The 27,258-nt window shown below is 44.8% G+C and overlaps 2 protein-coding genes across 3 annotated transcripts in view; one reads left to right on the top strand and one right to left on the bottom strand.

Moving 5' to 3' along the window:
• LOC106583117 (solute carrier family 41 member 1) overlaps window positions 1–14,086 on the top strand; it is a 67,836-nt gene extending 53,750 nt beyond the window's left edge. For both annotated transcript variants that reach the window (XM_014166950.3, XM_014166949.3), the window contains exons 4-11: window positions 4,304–4,375; window positions 5,054–5,198; window positions 5,401–5,547; window positions 6,191–6,338; window positions 6,987–7,066; window positions 9,249–9,383; window positions 9,466–9,614; window positions 9,691–14,086. In XM_014166950.3, the coding sequence (XP_014022425.2) occupies window positions 4,304–4,375; window positions 5,054–5,198; window positions 5,401–5,547; window positions 6,191–6,338; window positions 6,987–7,066; window positions 9,249–9,383; window positions 9,466–9,614; window positions 9,691–9,876 (1,062 nt within the window). In that variant the 3' untranslated portion in view covers window positions 9,877–14,086. The remainder of the gene's footprint in view (window positions 1–4,303; window positions 4,376–5,053; window positions 5,199–5,400; window positions 5,548–6,190; window positions 6,339–6,986; window positions 7,067–9,248; window positions 9,384–9,465; window positions 9,615–9,690) is intronic.
• A 474-nt stretch (window positions 14,087–14,560) lies between these two features.
• si:ch211-112f3.4 (EF-hand and coiled-coil domain-containing protein 1) lies at window positions 14,561–21,214 on the bottom strand. Its single transcript, XM_014166951.3, has 7 exons — window positions 20,271–21,214; window positions 19,568–20,054; window positions 19,327–19,461; window positions 18,625–18,846; window positions 18,390–18,546; window positions 17,792–17,917; window positions 14,561–17,655 (listed from the first exon to the last, which is right to left on the bottom strand). Exons 1-7 carry the CDS (start codon window positions 20,866–20,868, stop codon window positions 17,341–17,343), a joined length of 2,040 nt encoding a protein of 679 aa, XP_014022426.1. The 5' UTR covers window positions 20,869–21,214; the 3' UTR covers window positions 14,561–17,340.
• Between the last annotated feature and the right edge of the window lie 6,044 nt (window positions 21,215–27,258).

The raw sequence follows: 27,258 nt of genomic DNA, 5'->3' as shown, positions 1-27,258 counted from the left end.
AGCTGGAGACTCATATCTCCCTCTTAAACTTTAAGCATCAGCTGTCAGAGCAGCTTACAGATAATTTCACCTGTACATAGCCCATCTGTAAATATCACACCCAACTACCTCATCCCCATATTTTTAGTTACCCTCTTGCACTTTTGCACCCCAGTATCTCTACAGTCTTCCCTGTGGCTCAGTTGGTAGAGCATGGTGTTTGCAACGCCAGCATGAAATGAAATGAAATGTATTCACTACTGTAAGTCGCTCTGGATAAGAGCGTCTGCTAAAATGACTAAAATGTAAAAAATGTACTTGCACATCTATCATTCCAGTATTAATGCTAAATTGTAATTATTTCGCCTCTATGGCCTATTTATTCGCTACCTCCCTACTCTTCTACATTTACACACACTGTACATAGATTTTTCTATTTTTCTTTTCTATTTTGTTATTGACTCTACGTTTGTTTATGTGTAACCCTGTGTTGTTTTTGTCGCACTGCTTTGCTTTATCTTGGCCAGGTCGCAGTTGTAAATGAGAACTTGTTCTCAACTGGCCTACCTGGTTAAATAAAGGTTAAATAAAAAAAATATAAACAATTTTGGTCTTTAATGCAGGGCCGACAGACAACTTACTATTGAGAGTAAGAATAGTACAATACACCAGGTGCAATTTAAAAATATGGTTGTGCATCAGCAGTTTTTCTCATGTCAGTCACTGACAGTCACTCAATTAGTCATGTCAGCTAAATTTTTTTAGATTGGTAGTTAGGCCATATTCACACTACGAGAGATGAAGGAGAGTCTGAGGAGTGGTGTGACGAAAGATATCTACTTTTGAATTCACATCAAATCATTGCCTTACCTTTCGTTGTGACTGGCAATGCAAAATTCTTGGTCCACAGCTCAAATTTTTATCAATATCATAGAAGTCATTGTATGAGGTAAAAGCAAATAGAGACTGAAAACATTGATAATTCCCTTGGGAGTTGCTTCTTGCCTTGTGGCTCAATACAGTCAAGCAAAGAAAAACATTTTGAGATTTAAAGCTACGGTGATGATCTCAGAATGCAACAGGCTGTTACTACAATTACAGGTAGTCCAAATGTGGCCATGGGAGTTCCCTTTTAAAGAACACTTTTTGGTTCCAGGAAGTACCGTTTTGGGTTAAATGTAGAATCCTTTCCACAGAGGGTTCTACATGGAACCCAAAAGGGTTCCACCTGGAACCATAAAGGGTTATCCTATGGGGACAGCCAAATAACCCTTTTGGAAACCTTTTTTTCTAAGAATGTATTCCTAGAACCATGTGGTAACTAAAATTAGTAGCTCACTGCTGCTATTAAGCACATCAATCCACACATTCCTTCCACTGGCTTGTGGGAAAACAGCCTGACAAACACAGCAGAATGTGATAAACTTTTCCAGTTCTTTCCTGTCCTGACTATTGACTTGTGTTGCAGGTGAATTGAGTGTAGGGCTCCCAGATATTGCTATGATGGATAACCCCCATTCCAGGACTGGAAGGATGGATGCATTCTTTATGTAGCAAAGTCTTACTTTACTGCTTTCCTTGCTGTTCACACTTGGTGGCAGCCAGGTGACTTGAGCGTGTATGGTCTGGCAGATGAACTGTGTATGTCATTTGTTTGGTGTGACATTAGCCTACTCCCGTTCCACCTAGAGTTATTATTTTTCTTGGAGGATCTTGGCTGGCTCCAGTCAGCCACGTTTGGTTGTTTTTGTTTAGGGGTTGAGGAGAATCTGGGCTAAACTCTCTCTCCTTTCTACAAACAGTTGTTTTCGTAACTCTATGATCCTGGCGTTTGAGCCTAATTGACTATTGGAATAATCATATTTAGTGGATGACAGCAGGCTGGCATTACCGCATTAGCTACCACATAGTGTCTAGAGCCAGCTTACTGTAGGACACTCTCTGACATCCATTATTTGCATGGTTTAATGTAAATGTTCATAATAAACATATCTGCTATTCCTGCTCTCTTTCTCTCTAAGCCTAAAAGAGGGATGAGTGCTAGGTTAACAAAAAGATAGCTGGGTAGCTATTGTCATGACGTTGGCCTCTTTTGGTACAGGGAGGACAGTTGACCCCCCCCTCCCGTTTGCACTACCACCCAACCTACCTTCCCCCAATCCACCCTGTGTGTAAAGGGTCGTAAAAACTCTACAATTCCAGGAGAGTCTCTGGCCACATGGCCCATAGAGAGACAGGAAATTCTTCCAACTCATAGAATTGGAGAGCCAAGCGACATTTTGTGTTCTGGAGAAGGTATGGAAGATTGGTGAAGGTGAAGAATCCAGCTATGAACTGATCCGCTTGGTACAATTTTGTGATACTCAGAAGAGACAATATAGCCATATTACCATAAAACTGTTTATATAATAGACTCAGTTTAAGACTTGCATCATATGGGTGTATGGAATGTATTAATAAGGATAAAGCTTTTGTAAGACATTGAGATGTAATGTGATAGATTTGGTTACAGAAATACAATTCTAACTCAGTCATAGGCACGCCCCCAGGGACCCATACAGGACCAGGCGTCATTTGACAAGCCTGTTCTATGGGCACTATAAAACACCCCCCGATTTACATTTCTTCAGACCAGGCCTACACTCCGTGGCCTATAGGGTAACATCCAATTCCTCTACTGAAAGTGAACCATACCACGTGGTTAACTTTTAGACTATTGATACCGACAGAATAAGAATGTCTTTGATATTAATTATTAGTCTGCAGCTAAGTAAATTATATCATTGAACGCGAAGACCAACGAAACAACCATTCGATGACGACATTAATGAATGTCGCTCTGAAAGATTCATTCTAACCGAGAGAGAGAGAGAGAGAACGCGGACAAAACTTCCCAACAGAACCGAACTCTCCAACAAAGAACGACGACACACTGAGCGTAAATATATATTGATTGCAATTGTTCCCGAATGAGTGAGCCTTCAATTGTTAATATTAATGAACTCTGTGTAACTTCTGAGCCTGACCGTTTATGATCCATTGTTCAACAGGCCGACCTGCCTGTTTAGCCCACAAGGGCACATTCCGATACCAATCCTTTGTGACGATAATTACTGTTTGTATGTTTTTCTGTTAATTACTTAGTGTAGTAAATAAATGATTTTAAGACAATTGATGTATGGATGATTTTAGTAAAGACTGGGTTCGTGCAGATACAACAATTTACGACGTTTGGAATGAGACTGGACTAGAGGTAAATACACCATTTAAACTAGAAGATAATCGGCCTATACTATAATAGAATATAATATTATAGTACAGGAAAGTTATATTAGGAAAATTATAGCTTTGTAATCTGAATATTCTCCTTGGTGCCCCGATCTCCTAGTTAATTACAATTAAACGATTAATCAGTTTAATCGCGTGATAATAATTACAGGGAGCTAATTGATAAACATATCTTCAGTTTAATGGTAACCCAAAGACACGACACTAGTTACTGTCATTTACTGTCACACACTAAACCCTTAGACACTGCCTTATCTCACCACCAGCGCATAGCCTTCAACAGCTGGGAAAACACACACCAACCGAAAAACAACCAAGGCTAAAGCCTGTGACATTGTGGCCTATTCTGGCTGAGCCCTTGCTGCCGTCATCACGCCGTCAGTGGCGTGTGAGCGTATGGTTTCTTTATTGTTTGGGTGACTGGTGTGTGTAGTGTGACCTGCCCTGTCTCTTATCTCCCTGCCTTGCACCCCCTTATCCAGCATGCAGCCGACTCCACTCATCTCTCTCTGTACGCATGGGTTTGAAACACGGCCCCTGAAGTCTCAGCCTTCCTCTTTCAACTCGCCTACCTGACAGACACAGATACAGACACACGCCTCTGAGCAGATTGGTCATTAGGCTCATAGCCTCTGACACACACTGTGCCTCTGTTGGACAGCCACTTGATGCTTAAGACCATGAATGTGAGAGACGTGTGGGTGTGTGTACAGAGAGAGATGAGATAAGTGGAGTCGGCCGCAGGGTGGAGGGGTCAGAGCTTCTTTGTCAAGAGAACTGAACCCTGATTGTTCTGACAGAACCCAGGGCCTATGACACAGCGCGCGCGCACACACACACGTTTTCATGTACATGTATACACACTCAATTGTACAGATTCTCAGCTTTTGAAACATCTGGTTACTTTTTCTCGATTCAAACCGTGGCCAGTCAGACATAGTTGAGTTCTGTGGTCTTGGTCTCATGGTAATCTGTGTTATAGTTGTGTTATAGTTGTATCGTGTTCTCTTACGGCCTCCTGCGTCTCTCTCTGCAGGCTAATATTGGTCAGATGGACTCAGCCAAGGACATGTGGAAGATGATCGTTGGAAACCTCGCCCTCATCCAGGTAAGGAAGGAAGAAAAGGAGAGCCGCACACTCTAGGAGCTCAGATGCAGTAATTTAATATCCTAATAACCAACGTTTCGACAGACAAACTGTCTTCTTCATTATACCCTGATGAGGACAGCTTGTCTGTCAACGTTGGTCAATAGGATATTCAATTATTGCACCTGAGCTCCTAGAGTGTGCAGCTCTCCTTTTCTTTTTCAAGTGTTCTACTCCGCTAGCCAGCACCTCGCCTAAACATTATAACATCCCACCACACCTGCATGGAACACAGAAAACCATTCAACACATTCTGAAACAAAACATGTGTATGGAATGATGGAACACCGACATAAAAAATAACAAAATAAGTCCAATCACAGTGTGTCCTGGTGAGGTGACATTTTGTTACCATAACTGGACACAGTCAGATGTACAAGTGCTCTTATGTGTAATATTGGACTGGTTCCTGGATGCCCCCTAACCCCAGCACTTTGGATCCCCGTCAGTCACATAACCTGCTAGAGGGGGTCACTGTGTGCTGGGTCAGCTCACCAGGGGTTTACAGTATCCACTCTCACTCACACACACACACACACACACACACACACATTAAGCCTCCTCAGGTCGAGGAGACCTTTACTCCAGTGACACACACGTATAGTTTACAGTACCCCTTCTCTCTCTGCCTTCTCCCAGGTCCAGGCCACGGTAGTAGGGTTCCTGGCGTCCATCGCCGCGGTGATCTTTGACTGGATCCCAGAAGGGAACTTTAGACTGGGACATGCTATCCTGCTGTGTGCCTCCAGTGTGGCTACCGCATTCATCGCTTCTCTGATACTAGGTACCACTAGAAGAATAACTATATCAATAATACTGTAAACATTTTTCAGACTGTAATTGTTCATATGCACATAGTAACCCCAGATACGATTTAACAACGATTCAACTGTGATCAAATGAAAATGGACATTATATGTTACACATTTCTATAAAGCTGATTATGATTGGTGTGTTTAAAATTAAGCCCCTCCTTCTGTCTGCAGGGATCATTATGATTGGTGTAATCATCGCATCCAGGAAGGTGGGCATCAACCCTGACAATGTGGCCACGCCCATCGCTGCCAGTCTGGGAGATCTGATCACCCTCTCTCTGCTGGCTGGCATCAGCACAGGACTGTACAAGGAGCTGGGTACGCACACCCACACACACACACACACAGACACTTGAGATTACAGAACTAAATAGAACACATAGTACATGCTTGAGATACATATACACTCAGACACACTTATCACTCACATACACACATCTCACCAACACCCACTCTGCATTATACTTATCTGTCTCACCCCAGGGTGTGAGTGTGGCTGAGTATCTGAACGGCCTTTTCAGGCAGTAAAAGTCCCAATGGAAACACTTTAACTCGACCCTTCCTCGCTTGACACTAATAGAAGGGATCTTATTTTAACATAGGCCTACTTGAGGTTTGATTCCACCACTAACCTCACAGTGGTAGGGAATGTGTGTATGTCTTAGTGTGTGACCCCACAACTATGTCATCTACTGTTAGTTCAGTGATAGTGTTTTCACTGTCAACACACCCTGTGACGTGTGATGTAGAATAACATGTTTTTCACATCACACCTCATTGACCTCACCATCACATATAAAAAGATGGAAACACTCATGGTGGAAGAGTAATAACACATTTCCCATTCACAAACAGCGTTGTGTACCATGCGTTGATAACCGTTTTTATATTGAGCTGAGGAAGTGTGTGTGTGTGGTATAGCGTAACAAGGATGCTGACTCCCGTGTGTGTTCTCTTATAGAGTTTAACGACTATGCCAACCCGTTGGTGTGTGTTGTGTTTGTGGCGCTGACCCCTCTGTGGGTGCTTATTGCTCGGAGGATCCCCTCCACCAGAGAGGTGCTCTACTCAGGCTGGGAACCTGTCATCATTGCCATGGCAATCAGCAGGTGCAAGACCCATGTCTCTCCTCTCTCTCACCTTCCTCTCATCTGTGTCACTGTTCTCTTACCTGTTTTACCTTCCTCTCATCTGTGTCACTGTTCTCTTACCTGACTCATCTTCCTCTCATCTGAGTCACTCTTCTCCTACCTGTTTTACCTACCTCTCATCTGTGTCACTGTTCTCCTACATGTTTCACTTCCTCTCATCTGTGTCACTGTTCTCCTACATGTTTCACTTCCTCTCATCTGTGTCACTGTTCTCCTACATGTTTCACTTCCTCTCATCTGTGTCACTGTTCTCCTACATGTTTCACTTCCTCTCATCTGTGTCACTGTTCTCCTACCTGTTATACCTACCTCTCATCTGTGTCACTGTTCTCCTACATGTTTCACTTCCTCTCATCTGTGTCACTGTTCTCCTACCTGTTATACCTACCTCTCATCTGTGTCACTGTTCTCCTACATGTTTCACTTCCTCTCAACTGTGTCACTGTTCTCCTACCTGTTTTACCTACCTCTCATCTGTGTCACTGTTCTCCTACCTGTTTTACCTACCTCTCATCTGTGTCACTGTTCTCCTACATGTTTCACTTCCTCTCATCTGTGTCACTGTTCTCCTACCTGTTTCACCTCCCCTCCTCTGTCTCTCCTCAGTGTTGGGGGTCTGATCCTAGATAAGACCGTGTCCAACCCCAACTTCGCTGGCATGGCTGTCTTCACTCCTGTTATCAACGGTAAGACTCTCTCCTGGCACTGAATACTCTGCACACAACCGCTGATGCACAACCGCTGATGCACAACCGCTGATGCACAACCGCTGATGCACAACCGCTGATGCACAACCGCTGATGCACAACCGCTGATGCACAACCGCTGATGCACAACCGCTGATACACAACCGCTGATAGTGCATTCGGAAAGTATTTAGACTTTTTACACATTCTGTTATGTTACATCCTTACTCTAAAATAGATTTTTTTTAAATCATCCTCATCAATCTACACACAATACCCAATAATGACAAGCAAACAGGTTTCTATAAATGTTTGCAAATGTTTAAAAATAAAAAAACTGATATCACATTTACATAATTATTCACACCCTTTACTCAGTACTTTGTTGAAGCACCTTTGGCAGCAATTACAGCCTCGAATCTTCTTGGGTATGACGCTACAAGCTTGGCACACCTGTATTTGCATTCTTCTCTGCAGATCCTCTCAAGCTCTGTCAGGTTGGATGGGGAGCGTCGCTGCACATGTATTTTCAGGTCTCCCCAAAGACTTTTGATCAGGTTCATGTCCGGGCTCTGGCTGGGCCACTCAAGGACATTCAGAAAATTGTCCCGAAGCCACTCCTGCGTTGTTTTGGCTGTGTGCTTATGGTCGTTGTCCTGTTGGAAGGTGAACCTTCACCCCAGTCTGAGGTCCTTAGTGCTCTGGAGCAGGTTTTCATCAAGGATTTTTTTTATTTTACCTTTATTTACTGTAACTAGGCAAGTCAGTTAAGAACAAATTCTTATTTAAAATGATGGCCTCCCAAAAGGCAAAAGCCTCCTGCGGGGATGGGGGCTGGAATTAAAAATTAATTAAATAAAAATATAGGACAAAACACATCACTACGAGACAACACTACATAAAGAGAGAGCTAAGACGACAACATAGCATGGTAGCAACACAACATGACAACAACATGGTAGCAACACAACATGGCAGCAACACAACATGGTAGCAGCACAAAACAGGGTACAAACATTATTGGGCACAGACAACAGCACAGGGCAAGAGCAAGAAGGTACATCACGCAAAGCAGCCACAACTGTCAGTAAGAGTGTCCATGATTGAGTCTTTGAATGAAGAGATTGAGATAAAACTGTCCAGTTTGAGTGTTTGTTGCAGCTTGTTCCAGTCGTTAGCTGCAGCGAACTGAAAAGAAGAGCGACCCAGGGATGTGTGTGCTTTGGGGACCTTTAACAGAATGTGACAGCAGAACGGGTGTTGTATGTGGAGGATGAGGGCTGCAGTAGGTATCTCAGATAGGGCGGAGTGAGGCCTAAGAGGGTTTTATAAATAAGCATCAACCAGTGGGTATTGCGACAGGTATACAGAGATGACCAGTTTACAGAGGAGTATAGAGTGCAGTGATGTGTCCTCTAAAGAGCATTGGTGGCAAAGTAGATGGCCGAATGTTACAGAACATCTAGCCGCACCCTTACCTGCCGATCTATAAATTATGTCTCCGTAATCTAGCATGGGTAGGATGGTCATCTGAATCAGGGTTAGTTTGACAGCTGGGGTGAAAGAGGAGCGATTTACAATAGAGGAAACCAAGTCTAGATTTAACCTTAGCCTGCAGCTTTGATATGTGCTGAGAGAAGGACAGTGTACCGTCTAGCCATACTCCCAAGTACTTGTATGAGGTGACTACCTCAAGCTCTAAACCCTCAGAGGTAGTAATCACACCTGTGGGGAGAGGGGCAATCTTCTTATCAAACCACATGACCTTTGTTTTGGAGGTGTTCAGAACAAGGTTAAGGGCAGAGAAAGCTTGTTGGACACTAAGAAAGTTTTGTTGTAGAGCGTTTGACACAAAATCCAGGGAGGGGCCAGCTGAGTTTAAGACTGTTTCATCTGCATATAAATGGATGAGAGAGCATCCTACTGCCTGAGCTATGTTGTTGATGTACATTTAGAAGAGCGTGAGAGAGGAGAGACGGATTAAAAAGGTCATAGATAGGCTTGTTACCTTTCACTTTGTCATTATGGGGTATTGTGTGTAGACTGAGTAAATGTTTTATTTAATCAATTTTTGAATAAGGCTCTAAAGTAACAAAATGTGAAAAAAATCAAGGGGTCTGAATACTTTCTGAATGCACTGTACACTATGTCTCATATGTGTGCTGTATTGTGTGTATGCCAGGTGTGGGAGGTAACCTGGTAGCGGTGCAAGCCAGTAGAATCTCCACCTATCTGCACATGAATGGTATCCCCATGGGAGACCCTGACCCCAACCCCAGGAAATGCCCCACCCCCTGCACCTCCTTCTTTGGTTCCAGTGAGTATTGATTCGTTTTATAAAAAGGTACAATATTGGCTGATATTGACTTAATTGATTTCTCTCTCTCTCGCTTTCCCAGATGTGAACTCTCGTTCGGCACGGGTGCTCTTCCTCCTGGTTGCTCCAGGTCACCTGGTCTTCCTCTACACTATCAACTCCATGCAGGGAGGACACACCACGCTAACATCCATCTTCATAGCCTTCTACATGGCTGCTGCATTACTGCAGGTACACACACACACACACACACACACACACACTCACACCCCCACACACCCTCACGACTCTCCCTCTCTGTCTCTAGGTGTTGATCCTGTTGTACCTGGCTGACTGGATGGTCCACTGGATGTGGAGTAGGGGGATGAACCCTGATAACTTCTCTATTCCTTACCTGACGGCCCTGGGAGATCTGCTGGGGACCGGCTTCCTGGCCCTCTGCTTCCATGTCCTCTGGCTCATTGGAGACAGAGACACTGACGTGGGAGACTGAATACACACACCTGGACAGCATACATACACAGCATCAATGCCGGCTCACCGGAAACAACCTGAACAACTGAACTGTACAGTATCTCCCTCTGGACATCGCAACAACTGAATGACTTTCAGACCCAGACCTCAACCCTGACCCCTTGACCTCCAATCTCCCCTCAAACCCCTCCCCCTGGGTCACAGACTATGCCATTTATTTTTATTTGACTAAATAAGAGTTCTACTACTATTGTTTTTATTGTTATTATGATGACGATGATTATGATTATTATTGTTAATAGTGAATTTGATATGAATCTATATCTGTTTTACTGTTGGACGGGTGAATCCTCATTATTTTCAATGGGGACATTCTCCCTTGGGCCAGTCACATTGGCAGCATTTGTAAAGATGAGATCAATCTTAAAGACTTGAAATGAAGACAGACAGCAAAAAAACTCACACAAGCCTAGAATGCTTAATCACCAAGTGCTATACGTATAAAGAGATTAATACATTTTTAAGGGACCCTTTCAATTCGCCTTGCCTTGAGAGTAGTGATTCTGTGGGGGCAGCTCCACAGGGGCCCGAACCAGAATGTAGAGACCTGAATCTGCTTAGGTAACAACACCCCAGCCCTGTCAAAGGATGTCTGAACACTAACCTGAACAGAAACAGGATGTTTTAACAACTCTGGGTAGAAGTTGCCCTTAAGCACAGATCTAGAATCAGTTTACCCTCCCCAAATCCTAACCTTAATCATTGGGGAGGGATGAAAACATAACAGGCCCTGTATCAGTGGTAAGAGGCAACCTCAACCTAGTCCATGGACATAGGTCCTGCCAGATTGTACGGTCAGGTGCCACATTATGTTTCATAGGTCACCAAGTAGGTGCCAGATCGTACGGTCAGGTGCCACATTATGTTTCATAGGTCACCAAGGAGGTGCCAGATCGTACGGTCAGGTGCCACATTGTTTCATAGGTCACCAAGGAGGTGCCAGATCGTACTGTCAGGTGCCACATTATTTTTCATAGGTCACCAAGGAGGTGCCAGATCGTACTGTCAGGTGCCACATTATGTTTCATAGGTCACCAAGGAGGTGCCAGATCGTACGGTCAGGTGCCACATTGTTTCATAGGTCACCAAGGAGGTGCCAGATCGTACGGTCAGGTGCCACATTATGTTTCATAGATCACCAAGGAGGTGCCAGATCGTACGGTCAGGTGCCACATTATGTTTCATAGGTCACCAAGGAGGTGCCAGATCGTACGGTCAGGTGCCACATTGTTTCATAGGTCACCAAGGAGGTGCCAGATCGTACGGTCAGGTGCCACATTATGTTTCATAGGTCACCAAGGAGGTGCCAGATCGTACTGTCAGGTGCCACATTATGTTTCATAGGTCACCAAGGAGGTGCCAGATCGTACTGTCAGGTGCCACATTATGTTTCATAGGTCACCAAGGAGGTGCCAGATCGTACGGTCAGGTGCCACATTGTTTCATAGGTCACCAAGGAGGTGCCAGATCGTACTGTCAGGTGCCACATTATGTTTCATAGGTCACCAAGGAGGTGCCAGATCGTACGGTCAGGTGCCACATTGTTTCATAGGTCACCAAGGAGGTGCCAGATCGTACGGTCAGGTGCCACATTATGTTTCATAGATCACCAAGGAGGTGCCAGATCGTACGGTCAGGTGCCACATTATGTTTCATAGGTCACCAAGGAGGTGCCAGATCGTACGGTCAGGTGCCACATTATGTTTCATAGGTCACCAAGGAGGTGCCAGATCGTACGGTCAGGTGCCACATTATGTTTCACACTCAGTTGGAGGGTTGTTTCTTGAATTAAAGTCAACCCCAATTCTTGCCAACCATGTCCTTGGTGGTCCTTGAGGCCTCAATGCTCAATAACAAGGTTTCAACACCTTGTTCTCCCCTAAATCCTCCTAAAGGGCTACGATTGTGACATTTCTTCAATTAAATGTGTTTCTTCTTTGTTTTCACACAAACACTTAGACAGAAAATTGTGCTTTGCTTGTCAGGCTGGCCATCTGTTTGTGGCAGCCTGTTGGTTACACACTGCTTATCACTGGATTCCCTGAAGTTAGAGTGGCCTTACTGGGAGGCTAGAGGGAGGTCAGAGAGGGTAGGGACAGAGCACTTATTGAGACAGAGGCCATTCCAGGTGACATCCTATCTAGTGCAAGGACTTGGGAGCATATGTTAAAGGGTGGTGAAAGTTGTCCACTTGATCACGCTGTTGCCTAATGCTGTAGTGACAAGACCTGTTTGGTGTGTTCTCATTACAAGGCTTTAATGGGCTTCATTAGTTAGTGAGGAAAGACAGGATGTTGAGGGAGGAATTGTCAAACCAATATTGCCTGCTTAGGAATATCATGCAAACATCTCGCGCTCTCTTTCTGTCTCTCTCGCTCTCTCAAGCTTTCTCGAATGGTACAAACAACGTCAGCGATCTTCTTGAGTTGAATCAACTCAAGGCCTGTCCATGCTGACTACCACATTTCCGTAATGTCTGTTGTGCATTGTACATACACACTGTGCAGCTGACCTACAATATCTGCCACATAGACACCATGCTTCAAAACGGCCTCCTATCCTACCCACATTTACATACTGTCAGTATAGACACTCTAATTCTCGTAAGCAGCAGAGCCCAGCTTGATGGTGAAACGCATGTGTTATCATCTGATGCTTTGTTATCTGGTGTTCAATGTATGTTGTTTTAAGGGGCCAGCAGAGTGCATGTGCAGGGCACATAACATCAATATGCAAAACTTGTGCATTATGAGTTAAGTTTCCTTCTCTTTAAAATATAATGTATCCTTCTTAGGTTTGACACATTTTACAAAGTGGAAGTTGTGTCCGTTATTAGATGTATTCTTTAACTTCATCATTTTTCTTAATCCTTCTGTGATCTTATGTGTTAGTCATAGAGAATGATTATGTCATGTTTATGATTGAGGCAGCCCCAGTGGGGTATAGTGTCACTGTTGGAAAGTACTGTAATATACACACACAGGCACCAGAGGGCGACATTATCATATGAGTGAATATGAGACAGTGCTGATGGTGATCGAGGCTGTTCACTATTCGCTTCATCTAGATTCTAGAACCTGTATCCAAGATTCTAATGTAGAACCTGTGTTTTCTAGATTCTAGAATTTGTATTTTCTAGAATGACATACCTTCTGGATTCTAGAGCCTGTATCCAAGATTCTATTCTAAAACCTGTCCTCTGTATTCTTGAAGCGGAACCCTGGATCTAGAACCTGGGTTCTCTCTGCTGTCTTACTGAACCTGTGCCAGCGTTCTGCCCCACTACGGATAAGAGGTTGTCAATACTTCTTCAGGGGGAAGGAATGCTTTGTCTATTTATTTTTAGATGCACACAAAGCAAATTGTATATACTATATTTATTCTATAAATAAGGTGTTTATTTTTCATTTAATTTTGTCTCGGTTCTGTGTCGCTGTTTTTGTAATTGATTCTCATTTAATTTTTTTGTTCATCCTTTTTTTGTGTCGTATCCAGCCAGTAGAGCTTCAGCGCTGCCGCGGTAGATTAGCGCCTAGGCTAACAAACAACAGTGTGCGTGTCTAATATCTGATGAACCTCACACACCTTACATCCCCTGCCCTCGGGCAGGGACCCAAACATAGAAGGCCTTAACCTATCAGGAGCCAAGCTCAACACATAGTAACCAATCAGGAGCTAGGCTCACCACAGAGTAGAATCTCTCTAATTAGCTTTTATTAATAACTGATATAGCTTGATTTGATGTTGTGATGAATGAATAAATAGTCTATGAGAGAGGCTGCATGACTGCAGTGGTTGGGGATCACTAAGGCCAGAACCTTTAATTGAGAACATAAATGAATAGATGGATATTGTAAACCGAAGGCTCTGACTAGAACAGACTAGTGGTCAGACAACACAGAGGTATAACGGACTGATCATTTCTCTATAACCCCATTCCTCACCCCCACCTCCCAGACACACACACACACACACACACACACACACACTACTAGCACAAAATGTCCATACAGATATATTGGTTACAAACACACACGCATACACTGTATTTGGAACTGTGTGCTCCCCCTGCTGTCCCCCCTCTGTAACCCTGTAACTATAGTGGGGTTCACAATCTGCAGGAATTTATAAATTGCTGGAAATAAAGGACTATATTATTTTGTACCACTCTTCTGTATTGCTGTAGTCTTCTGTGAGTCACTGTGTGTGATTGTATGGGGGGGCTATAGCTGAATTAAGAGAACCTAAGAGCTGGATGTCAAGTGTGTGTGTGTGTGTGTGTGTGTCAGGTGAGGTTATGCTTTTCTGAGGATACAATGTAAATGTATCATGGATATGGGGCAATGAGTGGCCTTGCTCAGATATCATACAAAGGTCAGAGTAGCTTTATACCTCTCTCTTTCGCTCACAGACTCACGTTTGGTGCTTTCAGCTGTTTCACAAACAAAGACACACATACACCCTGAGTCCTGGTTCTCACAGTCATATGAGAGATAGAAATGTCTGAGCTCTGAGCTCATATTGAGCACTAAGTACAATGTAGAAGCTGAATGTTGTGAAGACACCTGTTGTGAGTCCCTATAATCAACCGCAGTAGATATGCATTTGTATAGAGAAAAAAACACATAGTATACTACTATATGCACATTTTATGAGGTTTTATTAATGAATGTATTAATAGTCCTCTACAATAACTGCAATAATTAGAATGTTACATGTTTATAAATCAGGTCTCCCGGGTCCCTCACGTGAAAAGATGTGTAATCTCAATGAGAGATTTGATCATGAATAGAGTATAAAGTACTGTACCTAATGTATAGTAAGCAGTGTATCTAATGTACTATCAGAAGACATACATACACAGTCATCACACAGTCATCACACTAGTGTGCTCCTCTACAAAGCTTTAAGCTAAACTAACATGTCAAATGACACAGAAAGACAAAAACATAATACATAGCTAATCAAACTTGTCCCATTAGTATAAATATATAAATGTGCATAAATAATCATGATTGTGTCATAAGTGCCATATTAGTAACAAACAACAGAACAGAAATACAGAGATGAAAGGCTAAATCTGCTGTGTACACATACAGTGAGGGAAAAAAGTATTTGATCCCCTGCTGATTTTGTACGTTTGCCCACTGACAAAGAATTGATCAGTCTATAATTTTAATGGTAGGTTTATTTGAACAGTGAGTGACAGAATAACAACAAAAACAGTCCAGAAAAACGCATGTCAAAAATGTTATAAAATGATTTGCATTTTAATGAGGGAAATAAGTATTTGACCCCTCTGCAAAACATGACTTAGTACTTGGTGGCAAAACCCTTGTTGGCAATCACAGAGGTCAAACGTTTCTTGTAGTTGGCCACCAGGTTTGCACACATCTCAGGAGGGATTTTGTCCCACTCCTCTTTGCAGATCTTCTCCAAGTCATTAAGGTTTCGAGGCTGACGTTTGGCAACTCGAACCTTCAGCTCCCTCCACAGATTTTCTATGGGATTAAGGTCTGGAGACTGGCTAGGCTACTCCAGGACCTTAATGTGCTTCTTCTTGAGCCACTCCTTTGTTGCCTTGGCTGTGTGTTTTGGGTCATTGTCATGCTGGAATACCCATCCACGACCCATTTTCAATGCCCTGGCTGAGGGAAGGAGGTTCTCACCCAAGATTTGACGGTACATGGCCCCGTCCATCGTCCCTTTGATGCGGTGAAGTTGTCCTGTCCCCTTAGCAGAAAAACACCCCCAAAGCATGTTTCCACCTCCATGTTTGACGGTGGGGATGTTGTTCTTGGGGTCATAGGCAGCATTCCTCCTCCTCCAAACATGGCGAGTTGAGTTGATGCCAAAGAGCTCCATTTTGGTCTCATCTGACCACAACACTTTCACCCAGTTGTCCTCTGAATCATTCAGATGTTCATTGGCAAACTTCAGACGGGCATGTATATGTGCTTTCTTGAGCAGGGGGACCTTGCGGGCGCTGCAGGATTTCAGTCCTTCACGGCGTAGTGTGTTACCAATTGTTTTCTTAGTGACTATGGTCCCAGCTGCCTTGAGATCATTGACAAGAACGTCCCGTGTAGTTCTGGGCTGATTCCTCACCGTTCTCATGATCATTGCAACTCCACGAGGTGAGAACTTGCATGGAGCCCCAGGCCGAGGGAGATTGACAGTTCTTTTGTGTTTCTTCCATTTGCGAATAATTGCACCAACTGTTGTCACCTTCTCACCAAGCTGCTTGGCGATGGTCTTGTAGCCCATTCCAGCCTTGTGTAGGTCTACAATCTTGTCCCTGACATCCTTGGAGAGCTCTTTGGTCTTGGCCATGGTGGAGAGTTTGGAATCTGATTGATTGATTGCTTCTGTGGACAGGTGTCTTTTATACAGGTAACAAACTGAGATTAGGAGCACTCCCTTTAAGAGTGTGCTCCTAATCTCAGCTCGTTACCTGTATAAAAGACACCTGGAGCCAGAAATCTTTCTGATTGAGAGAGGGTCAAATACTTATTTCCCTCATTAAAATGCAAATCAATTTATAACATTTTTTACATGCGTTTTTCTGGATTTTTTGTTGTTATTCTGTCTCTCACTGTTCAAATAAACCTACCATTAAAATGATAGACTGATCATTTCTTTGTCAGTGGGCAAACGTACAAAATCAGCAGGGGATCAAATACTTTTTTCCCTCACTGTAGCAGTACACAGACAAAGACTCTTATAGCCCCAGAGCAACAGAGATAGTAGTATCTGTAGTATCTTCCTCTCATATATACAGTCATAGCTAGGCCTACTCCTGAGGAAGTGGTATATGCCGAAGACGTTGATGTCGATTAAAGCAGCCCCCCGCACCTCTGATTCAGAGGGGTTGGGTTAAATGCGGAAGACACATTTCAGTTGAATACATTCAGTTGGACAACTGACTAGGTACCCCCCTTTACCTTTATAAGAGGACGTGATATACAAGAGGACGTGGTATACAAGAGGAAGTGGTATACAAGAGGACGTGGTATACAAGAGGACGTGATATACAAGAGGACGTGGTATACAAGAGGAAGTGGTATACAAGAGGACGTGGTATACAAGAGGAAGTGGTATACAAGAGGAAGTGGTATACAAGAGGAAGTGGTATACAAAAGGACGTGGTATACAAGAGGACGTGCTATACAAGAGGAAGTGGTATACAAGAGGGCGTGGTATACAAGAGGGCGTGATATACAAGAGGACGTGGTATACAAGAGGAAGTGGTATACAAGAGGGCGTGATATACAAGAGGAAGTGGTATACAAGAGGAAGTGGTATACAAGAGGACGTGGTATACAAGAGGAAGTGGTATACAAGAGGAAGTGGTATACAAGAGGAAGTGGTATAGTAGCATAATCAGAAGGAGGTTTAGGAGTGTGCTGTAGCTGTAGACCAGTTATGTAGTGTTTGTGGAGGGGAGTTGGGGAGTTTGGGGAGAAGAAAGGGTTGTGTGTTGTCTAAACAGGAGATGAGCAGGGGGTTTGGCGGTGCTTGAGGGTCTCTGGCTTGTAGACACAGATACTCGTGCCTCTCCTCCTACCCCGCCACCTTCCCCTCCCACTCCTACCCCATCTCGCAGCAGCTCATTGGACGAAAGCTGGGCACAGAAGGCATTGACCACCTGCAGCACATGGGATGGGCTATGTCCACTCTTGCTGCAGACATCCAGAGTGTCCATCAGCATCTTCCCCAGAGACCTACGAGAGACACCCTGCCCAGAGAGGATGAGCGAGAAATGTCAGGGTGGGAAAGGCTTGACTAGAAAGGCTGGTATAACAAACAATCAGAATGTTCCAAGGACCTGTTTGTGTTTACTGTTCTTGCTTGTGTATACAGTATATGTGTACCTTGATGCGTAGCTGCAGTAGCAGTGTTAGTGTGTCTGTCAGTTTCTCCTCCAAAAGTGACAGACGTACTCTCTCTGTCTCCACCATCTGAACCTCCAACCTCAATCCCTCCACCTCCTCATGCCTCTGACAGGAGAGAGAGAGAGAGAGAGAGAGAGAGAGAGAGAGAGAGATGTTAATATTGTAAATCTCCAAAGTAAGCTTTGCCAATATATGTACATTGTTACATCATGCCATTAAAGCAAATTTCATGGAATTGAATTGAGAGAGAGAGAAAAAGCAGAAGTCAGTCAATTAAGAAATAATAATATATACACAATAAAAAAAATGGATAGTGAGCTGTGCCAGACAGGCTTCCATTACTCTGCTTGAATAGAGCTAAAACTGTATTAGTTGTATCTAAAGTACTCTCACAGACACCATCTGCTGCATACTACAGATATGGTAAACAAGGAAATGTATCTATAACCGCCTCCCACTGGCCACTAGTTCTCTATATGTTCCAGGACCAAATCCAAGTCTTACTTTTTTCTTTCTCTTTGGAGGGAGCTAAATAAAAATGGAATTGGCCCTAAGAACCCCTCTAGTTCTCTCTCACCTTATCTAACTCGGTCTCCCTCTCCTCCTGATAAGTGTGACCTCTGCGGCCCCGCCCCCTGGGGATCGTGAGGAGGTCATCGCCATGGAGATTGTTCTGGTTGTCAAGGAGGAGGTTCTGGGAGAGTAGCAAGTGGTGGGCTGTTGTATTCTGACACCTAGAGAGGAGAAGAGAGTCAGATACAGGTGTGTGTGTGTGTGTGTGTGTGTGTGTGTGTGTGGGGGCCTGCACTCACCCTTTACCACAGTTGTGCAGTCTGTTGATGAGCCTCTTCACCTCCAAAAGGCAGCACTGTCCTTCCTCCCTCCCCCTCTCCTCCTTCCTCCTCTCCTCCCTCTCCCTCTCTTCCTCTTCCTCGTCCGAGGCAGCTCTCCCCTCCACCGCTCGCTGGAGGCAGGTGTCGTCCATGGGCTCTCGAGGCGGTGAGGCGTGGCTTCCTCTGCAGGTGCACTGTGATCTGAGAGGTCAAAGGTTAGGCACAGTATGTGTCAAATATCACTATGTTTGTGCACGTTCGTGTATGTGTGCATGTGTGTGTTGCTGGTGAGTGTGTACACTACAGTAGTAAAGGTCTCTTATGTTTCGTGCTGAGAGCATTACAGCTTCACTGTTAGCCTAGCTGTTAAACCACTGCAGATACCACTACCAGAGAGAGGCAGGGCCACTAATGACTACTTTACATTTCAACACAGTCATAAATGTGTCCTCAATTAATAATACATTGCTGTTTATGTAGTTAATATACTGTATCAGCAGTGATGAGGACAGAACCAATGCTGGGTTGTTGCTATGTTGTTGCTGTTGGTGATATAGGCTACAGTGATGTGATATAGATTTGAATATTAACCAAACATAATCCCATTTATTCAGCCCCCTATGTGCCAGTGTGGTGGACCTCCAGGCTTAGACTTGGGGACGGGGGTGTTGTATAATCTACCTGTACTCTTGAATGTCTGTTTCCAGCTGTGTGACTCTGTTCTGGAGCTGAGGGACGTTCTGAGCCTGTTTCTGGATCAGTCTCACCTTCTTAAGCCCCTCTCTGAGAGCCTCCCTTGCCTCTTCTGTTCTCCGCCTGTCAATCAGACAATCAATCAATCAGTCAGTCAACAAACCAATCAACCAGCCATTCCATTAATCAATCAACCAATCAACAAACAAATCAGTCAATCAAAACCAACCTGATCTCAGCGTTCTCCTGCCGTAGACGAGACTCCACCCCCTCCAGCCTGCGAGCCTCCCCATAGGCCCAGCCAAGCTCCTCCTCCAGCCGCTGGTTGAACCTGATTGCCTCCTCCAGCTGTCCGTCACGTGAGGAGCGAATCAGCTGCAGCTCCCTGAGGATAGGGTCTTTAGAGCCCCGTCTCCCTGCTACCCTCTCTTCCCCCACCCCGCACCCTCGGCCCTGGGGGTTTGGATTTGGGATCACTTCTTTTGGGGGGTTAGGTGCACCCCTCTCTCGTCCCTGGGCATTTGGAATTGGTATGTTTGAGGTTGTATGTGTGTTTGAAGTCGCTACATTGGAGTGGTGCATGGTAAGCCTGGCTGGGCCCCTCTGTCGTTGTAATGCGACTTCCAGAGCCAGGCAGCGAGCATCACTGCCCTGTAGAGCAGAGCGCAGGTCCTCAACCAGCTCCCTCAGAGCCACACACTCTGTTTCTGTCTGGCCTAGAGGTGGGAGAGATGAGGATTGTTCATATGGACGGGTGTTAGTGTCCTCAATTGGAGATGACACATGAGGATTCCTTCCTAATGAGTGAGCTCAGCAGACAGTGTAGCAATTAAGGGGTGAGGGCAGCTGGAGCACAGCAGAGTTTGAACCTGCAGCCATAACAGTTCAGACATTTTAGAGTCCAGTTCATATGCTATAGCCAATTTGCTTACCTGTTTTATGATGTAGTTCTGATGAACCCGTTTCACGGTTGTGCGCGGGCCTCCTCCCGGTTTGTTCTCTTGTGAGGTCGAAACTGACACATTTCCTTCGCCTGACCCGTGGCCACCGAAGCCGGATCTCGCGCTCAATGTGCTCTGTCTCCTCTGTAACTGGGAGACGCATGGCCCCCGGTCCGGTTCCATCGCGCTCTCGGACGCGGAAATAACCGCATAGCCGCGAATGGAAGTCCCTAAAGGGCAGCGAGGGAGGGAGCCCCGAGCAAATACCTTGATCGTCCTCATCATCTCCCTCCTCTTCCTTCTCTCCATCCCTTGTCTCACTTTCCTCTCCGGTAAGCCCCAGCACTGAGCAAAGCACAGTGAAGTCCTCTGCCGAGACCACGTCGTCTTGTTTGGGGTAAACCAAGTGGTGAAAGACCTCTTGGAGGTACTGGTCAATCCCCGTGGCCAGGACCACTATTTCGTTCTCCACGCCGGGGTCGGGGCAGTGATGGTGGGCCAGAGCGCTCCGCAGCCACTCGCTCTGCCGCGCAGCCCTTGGAGAGGACTGGAAAGATGGCGTCGCTACTGTACCTCTTGAGCTCTTCATGGTGGAGACGAGAAGGTGATTTGCCACCTAATTCTATGATAAAATAATTCCCTACCCAACACCGCTAAAACATGTCCCGGGGCGTGAGGAGAGAACCTGTTCATCCAAGTTGTAATACAGTGCTTTCCCAGTTCATTCACTTAGAGCGAGAGATCCCAAACTTTCCACTAAAACGCAGGTATATATCTAATAAGATTCAAATACACCATCAAACTCACGTAGGCCTTATAATGCTCTAACGTTTCGTCGTATATTATCTCTTTGGCGTCCAAGTCGTGTCTTCACATTGCGTGGAGACTTCTATCTCCCTCAACAGCAAAGTGTGTGTGTTGTGTTGTGCGCGCCAGGACTCGGGCGGTGAAATCCTTCAAGACACAATTAGGCTCCACCCGCGCAGAGCTAACTGTGTGTGTATACTGTATGTGTGTCTGTGTGTCTGTGTGTGTGCGCATTGGTGTCATGCACCCAGAAATTTCGGGGGGCACAAAGTAGGTAAGGGTGGCTGGGGGGTACCCCCTTCCTTAAAGTTGAGATTTTTTTTCTTTTTTCAAACACCTGAAACAGCTTTTTCCTGCAAATAGAGTTATACTCATTATGCGTAATTCTATGAAAACAAATATATATATATATATACACTGCTCAAAAAAATAAAGGGAACACTTAAACAACACATCCTAGATCTGAATGAATTAAATAATCTTATTAAATACTTTTTTCTTTACATAGTTGAATGTGCTGACAACAAAATTACACAAAAATAATCAATGGAAATCCAATTTATCAACCCATGGAGGTCTGGATTTGGAGTCACACTCAAAATGAAAGTGGAAAACCACACTACAGGCTGATCCAACTTTGATGTAATGTCCTTAAAACAAGTCAAAATGAGGCTCAGTAGTGTGTGTGGCCTCCACGTGCCTGTATGACCTCCCTACAATGCCTGGGCATGCTCCTGATGAGGTTGCGGATGGTCTCCTGAGGGATCTCCTCCCAGACCTGGACTAAAGCACCCGCCAACTCCTGGACAGTCTGTGGTGCAACGTGGCGTTGGTGGATGGAGCGAGACATGATGTCCCAGATGTGCTCAATTGGATTCAGGTCTGGGGAACGGGCGGGCCAGTCCATAGCATCAATGCCTTCCTCTTGCAGGAACTGCTGACACACTCCAGCCACATGAGGTCTAGCATTGTCTTGCATTAGGAGGAATCCAGGGCCAACCGTACCAGCATATGGTCTCACAAGGGGTCTGAGGATCTCATCTCGGTACCTAATGGCAGTCAGGCTACCTCTGGCGAGCACATGGAGGGCTGTGCGGCCCCCCAAAGAAATGCCACCCCACACCATGACTGACCCACCGCCAAACCGGTCATGCTGGAGGATGTTGCAGGCAGCAGAACGTTCTCCACGGCGTCTCCAGACTCTGTCACGTCTGTCACGTGCTCAGTGTGAACCTGCTTTCATCCGTGAAGAGCACAGGGCGCCAGTGGCGAATTTGCCAATCTTGGTGTTCTCTGGCAAATGCCAAACATCCTGCATGGTGTTGGGCTGTAAGCACAACCCCCACCTGTGGACGTCGGGCCCTCATACCACCCTCATGGAGTCTGTTTCTGACCGTTTGAGCAGACACATGCACATTTGTGGCCTGCTGGAGGTCATTTTGCAGGGCTCTGGCAGTGCTTCTCCTGCTCCTCCTTGCACAAAGGCGGAGGTAGCGGTCCTGCTGCTGGGTTGTTGCCCTCCTACGGCCTCCTCCATGTCTCCTGATGTACTGGCCTGTCTCCTGGTAGCGCCTCCATGCTCTGGACACTACGCTGACAGACACAGCAAACCTTCTTGCCACAGCTCGCATTGATGTGCCATCCTGGATGAGCTGCACTACCTGAGCCACTTGTGTGGGTTGTAGACTCTGTCTCATGCTACCACTAGAGTGAAAGCACCGCCAGCATTCAAAAGTGACCAAAACATCAGCCAGGAAGCATAGGAACTGAGAAGTGCTCTGTGGTCTCCACCTGCAGAACCACTCCTTTATTGGGGGTGTCTTGCTTATTGCCTATAATTTCCACCTGTTGTCTATTCCATTTGCACAACAGCATGTGAAATTTATTGTCAATCAGTGTTGCTTCCTAAGTGGACAGTTTGATTTCACAGAAGTGTGATTGACTTGGAGTTACATTGTGTTGTTTAAGTGTTCCCTTTATTTTTTTGAGCAGTATATATAGTACCAGTCAACATTTTGGACACACCTACTCATTCAAGGGTTTTTCATTATTTTACTATTTTCTACATTGTAGAATAATAGTGAAGACATCAAAACCATAACACATATGGACTTTTACCAAATAGGGCTATCTTCTGTATACTACCCCTACCTTGTCACAACACAACTGATTGGCTCAAACGCATTAAGAAGGAAAGAAATTCCACAAATACATTTTTAACAAGGCACATTGAAATGCATTCCAGGTGACTACCTCACGAAGCTAGTTGAGAGAATGCCAAGAGTGTGCAAAGCTGTCATCAAGGCAACGGGTGGCTACTTTGAAGAATCTCAAATATACCATTTATTTTGATTTGTTTAACACTTTTTTGGTTACTACATGATTCCATATGTGTTATTTCATAGTTTTGATGTCTTCACTATTATTCTACAATGTAGAAAATAGTAAAATTAAAAAAAGCCCTTGAAGAGTAGGTGTGTCCAAACCTTTGACTGGTACTGTATATGTATATTTTTCTGCATATCTAAATATACCTCTTGAGTTGTCTGTATACTCCTAACTGATGGTTCTTATTAAATAAATTAAATGTGCTTCCCTGCATCTCTGCTAAAATCTTGGTAAAAGCTTCTTAGTAGCTACTTATGAGGTTGGGAGATTGGGAACCTATCTGGGCTAGTTAAAGCCAACTTCATGAAATTGTGAGGTGGCTAGTAGTATTACAGAGAAACAACAAAACATTTTTAAACAGGACAAATCCGAGGGGGCACGAGCATGGGCATGATGCATCTGTGTGTGTGTGTGTGTGTGTGTGTGTGTGTGTGTGTGTGTGTGTGTGTGTGTGTGTGTGTGTGTATTGGATAACAAACCTGGATCTCATAGTGTCCTTGTCACTAAATGTGTGACACACAGAGATGGTGTCCCTCCATTCAAAGAAAGAGAATAGAGCTAATTGAGTCATGAGGTTTTTTGTTTCAGTGCTACAACCTGTGTATTAGTCACTTCTACTCAGGGTGCGACAATCTGACAGGACACCTGATAACCGAACACATCAGAGAGACACACGCCAACACTCACTGTCACCCAATCAACACACATATACACACACACAGACACACACACACACACTTTCAGCTAAACTTAACACATTCTTTCAGCTAAACGTAAGACACACATTCTCCCACTTCCAGTGAATCCCAGAGGACACCAATCACCTCTGAGCGGAAATACCTTTCCTCACCCTCATGTCTACTCATCACATACCTGACAGCTACAACATGCATGTGCATGAGTGCACACACACACACCCTCACACAACCTACTCTAATTTCAGCCTTAATGTGTTTGCTGTAACATCCCACCTATGGAATGAACCTTACCAGGAAACAATTCCCTATAGTGCTAGGGTCATTAGATAAGAGAGAGGCACACCTTACACACACACGAACACACCGCTGTAACTAATATACAAGTCTGTGAGAGGTGAGTCACCTGGCTGCGATAAAGTCATTCATTGTTCCTTGACTCAGCGACACTTGTTTTGTCTTTACTTCTAAAAGTATGCGAGTGGAGTTCCTTTTCTTCAGCTCAATTTCAGTTTCAGATTTAGTGTGACGTTAGACACACTTTGATCACATTTTTTATATTTTTCTACTTTGTAAAGGAAGCTGAAGTTGAATATGGGTTTATTAAGAGTCTGGAGTCTGTTATAGCAAATCCATCCTGTTTATCTTTTTATAGGAAGTAGCGTAGTGGTTAAGCGCATTGGGCCAGTAAACTGAAAGGTCACTGGTTCAAATCCCTGAGCCAACTAGGTGAACAATCTGTTGATGTGCCCTTGAACAAGGTACTTGACCCTAATTGGATAAGAGTGTCTGCTAAATGACTGAAATATGGAGTTGTTTCTGTTTTGTGACCTCCCTCCAGTGATCAGGACATCTGTCCGTCCGCCTGGCCTGTTTACTGTAGTGTTGTTTACTGTTGTTGTGTCTGGCAGGCCATCTAGTGGGTTATGTCAGAGGTCTGGTCCGGGCTACTGTGGCCTACATCTACAGTATTACATCCCCTGATAATCACAGACACTCTGCTATCTGGCATCTCAGAGAGAGGAACACACACACACATGGACACAGACCCTCACACACCCACCCATGTTCAAATACACACACACACCAACTCAAGCACACACTCACACGGAGACAAGATCAACAGATGCCCTATTTTATATGGACAAGTGAAGACATGCAGTAGCTCCATATACCTTTCTCTGTCTAACTCCATCCCTCAGTCTCTCCATCTCTCCTTCCCTGTGGCTCAGTTGGTAGAGCAGGGTGTTTGCAACGCCAGCATGGTGTGTGCAACGCCAGGGTTGTGGGTTCGATTCCCACGGGGGGCCAGTACAAATAATAATAATTTAAAAAAATGCATGGTAGGAAATGTATGCATTCACTACTGTACGTCGCTCTGGATAAGAGCGTCTGCTAAATGACTAAAATGTAAATGTTTACCTGGATGTGGGGGGTTTACTGAACTGGACATTCATCAGAGCAATTCCTTTCATCTCTGACATGGGAAAGGTCTGACTAAGAGCTAAGTGAGATCACAGATCTGTAAGTAAAATCACCATTGGATCCAAAGGCAGCTAACATGGTTAATCATGGTTAATCAGTTCGTGACTTAGTTCGGTAGAATTACAGTGCAATGCATGTCCCATCATGAATGATTCTCTCAAGGGGTAATGGGGTGAGAGTTGTCCGCTGAAAGAAAGAAAGAAAGAAAGAAAGAAAGAAAGAAAGAAAGAAAGAAAGAAAGAAAGAAAGAAAGAAAGAAAGAAAGAAAGAAAAAGAAAGAAAGAAAGAGAAAAAAAGAAAGAAAAAAAGAAAGAGGCAAGTGGAAAAAAGAGAGAAAGAAGAAGGAGGGAGGTGTCCCATAGTGCTAGTGAGGGAGATTCAGCCAGTAATTCCCAGCCTCAGGGCTCTTTCTGAGAAGATAATCACATTACTGTACAGGGATGGGCTACAGTTCAGAACACAGACACTCCCCCACACACACACTCCCGAATGCATGTACACAAACATGCACACACGCACACACACGCACGCACGCACGCACACACGCACACACACACACAAACAAACACACGTACACACACACGTACAAACACACACACCATGCCCACCCACAGGGAAAGGCAAACCCCCTTCAGCCTGTTAACCATTACCTGTCAGAGAGAACCTGCGGGGTTTAAACCTGTTGACTCCCAGCTGTCACTCATACTGTACCAGACCAGTGGTCCCAAAACAACTTCTAGCTCCTCCCCTTAGCCCCCACCCCATCACTGTTGGTAGACATGAAAGGATCCCCCAGCCTGGACGCATGCACACACGCACACGCACACACGCACACGCACACGCACGCACACACACACACACACACACACACACACACACACACACACACACACACACACACACACACACACACACACACACACACACACACACACACACACACACACAGGTCTCTCCTCCTGCAGGACCCAGAGCCTGCAGGCTAATTTGTAGCTGATGTGTTGCTGGGGAAGCACAGCTTTGTCCAACCCAGTGGAGAGTAACAGTCCATTCAGGCTTGCAGTGGCTCTAAGCCCTCACCACACAGCTGCTGTCTGTTTAAGGTGAAAAGGCCTGGGCTGCAAATGAAAGGACGGAAGACAAACGAAGAGGTAATAATGGAGGAAGGGGTGGAGGAGAGGGAGTAGAAGAAGGGGGGCATGGGGTTGGAGAAGAGTCGGGAAAGAAGAACGGAGCAGTGTGTGTGTGTGTGTGTGTGTGTGTGTGTGTGTGTCAGAAGAGCAGAAGATGGAGGCTGTAGGGGGATGTGGCCTGTTGTTCACCTTTAAGGGGTGGAGTTAGGGTAAGGGTTAACAGTATAGAGCTCGCTAGCTGCTAGTCCTAAAAAATGGAAATGAGTTAGCCATGGCTCGTTGGTCAAAGCCTGCAGGGAAATAAATGGGGGTTTTTTGTATGGTTTTTGGAAAAACGCCCAAAATAAGGTCTGAGGTTAACACAGGCTTAGGGAATCTTATAAAAGCTTTGTTCTATGAGATAATATCAGTCAGTTAACATGACCTTTATGAATTATGAAGCCTTCATGTGCTTTATGTGCTTGTTTTGAT

This window comes from Salmo salar, chromosome 22 (genome assembly GCF_965601325.2).
Source record: "Salmo salar chromosome 22, fSalSal1, whole genome shotgun sequence".
Classification (NCBI taxonomy): domain Eukaryota; kingdom Metazoa; phylum Chordata; class Actinopteri; order Salmoniformes; family Salmonidae; genus Salmo; species Salmo salar.
Note: the sequence above shows the minus strand (reverse complement) of the source record. Positions and strands in the feature narration are given on the sequence as shown.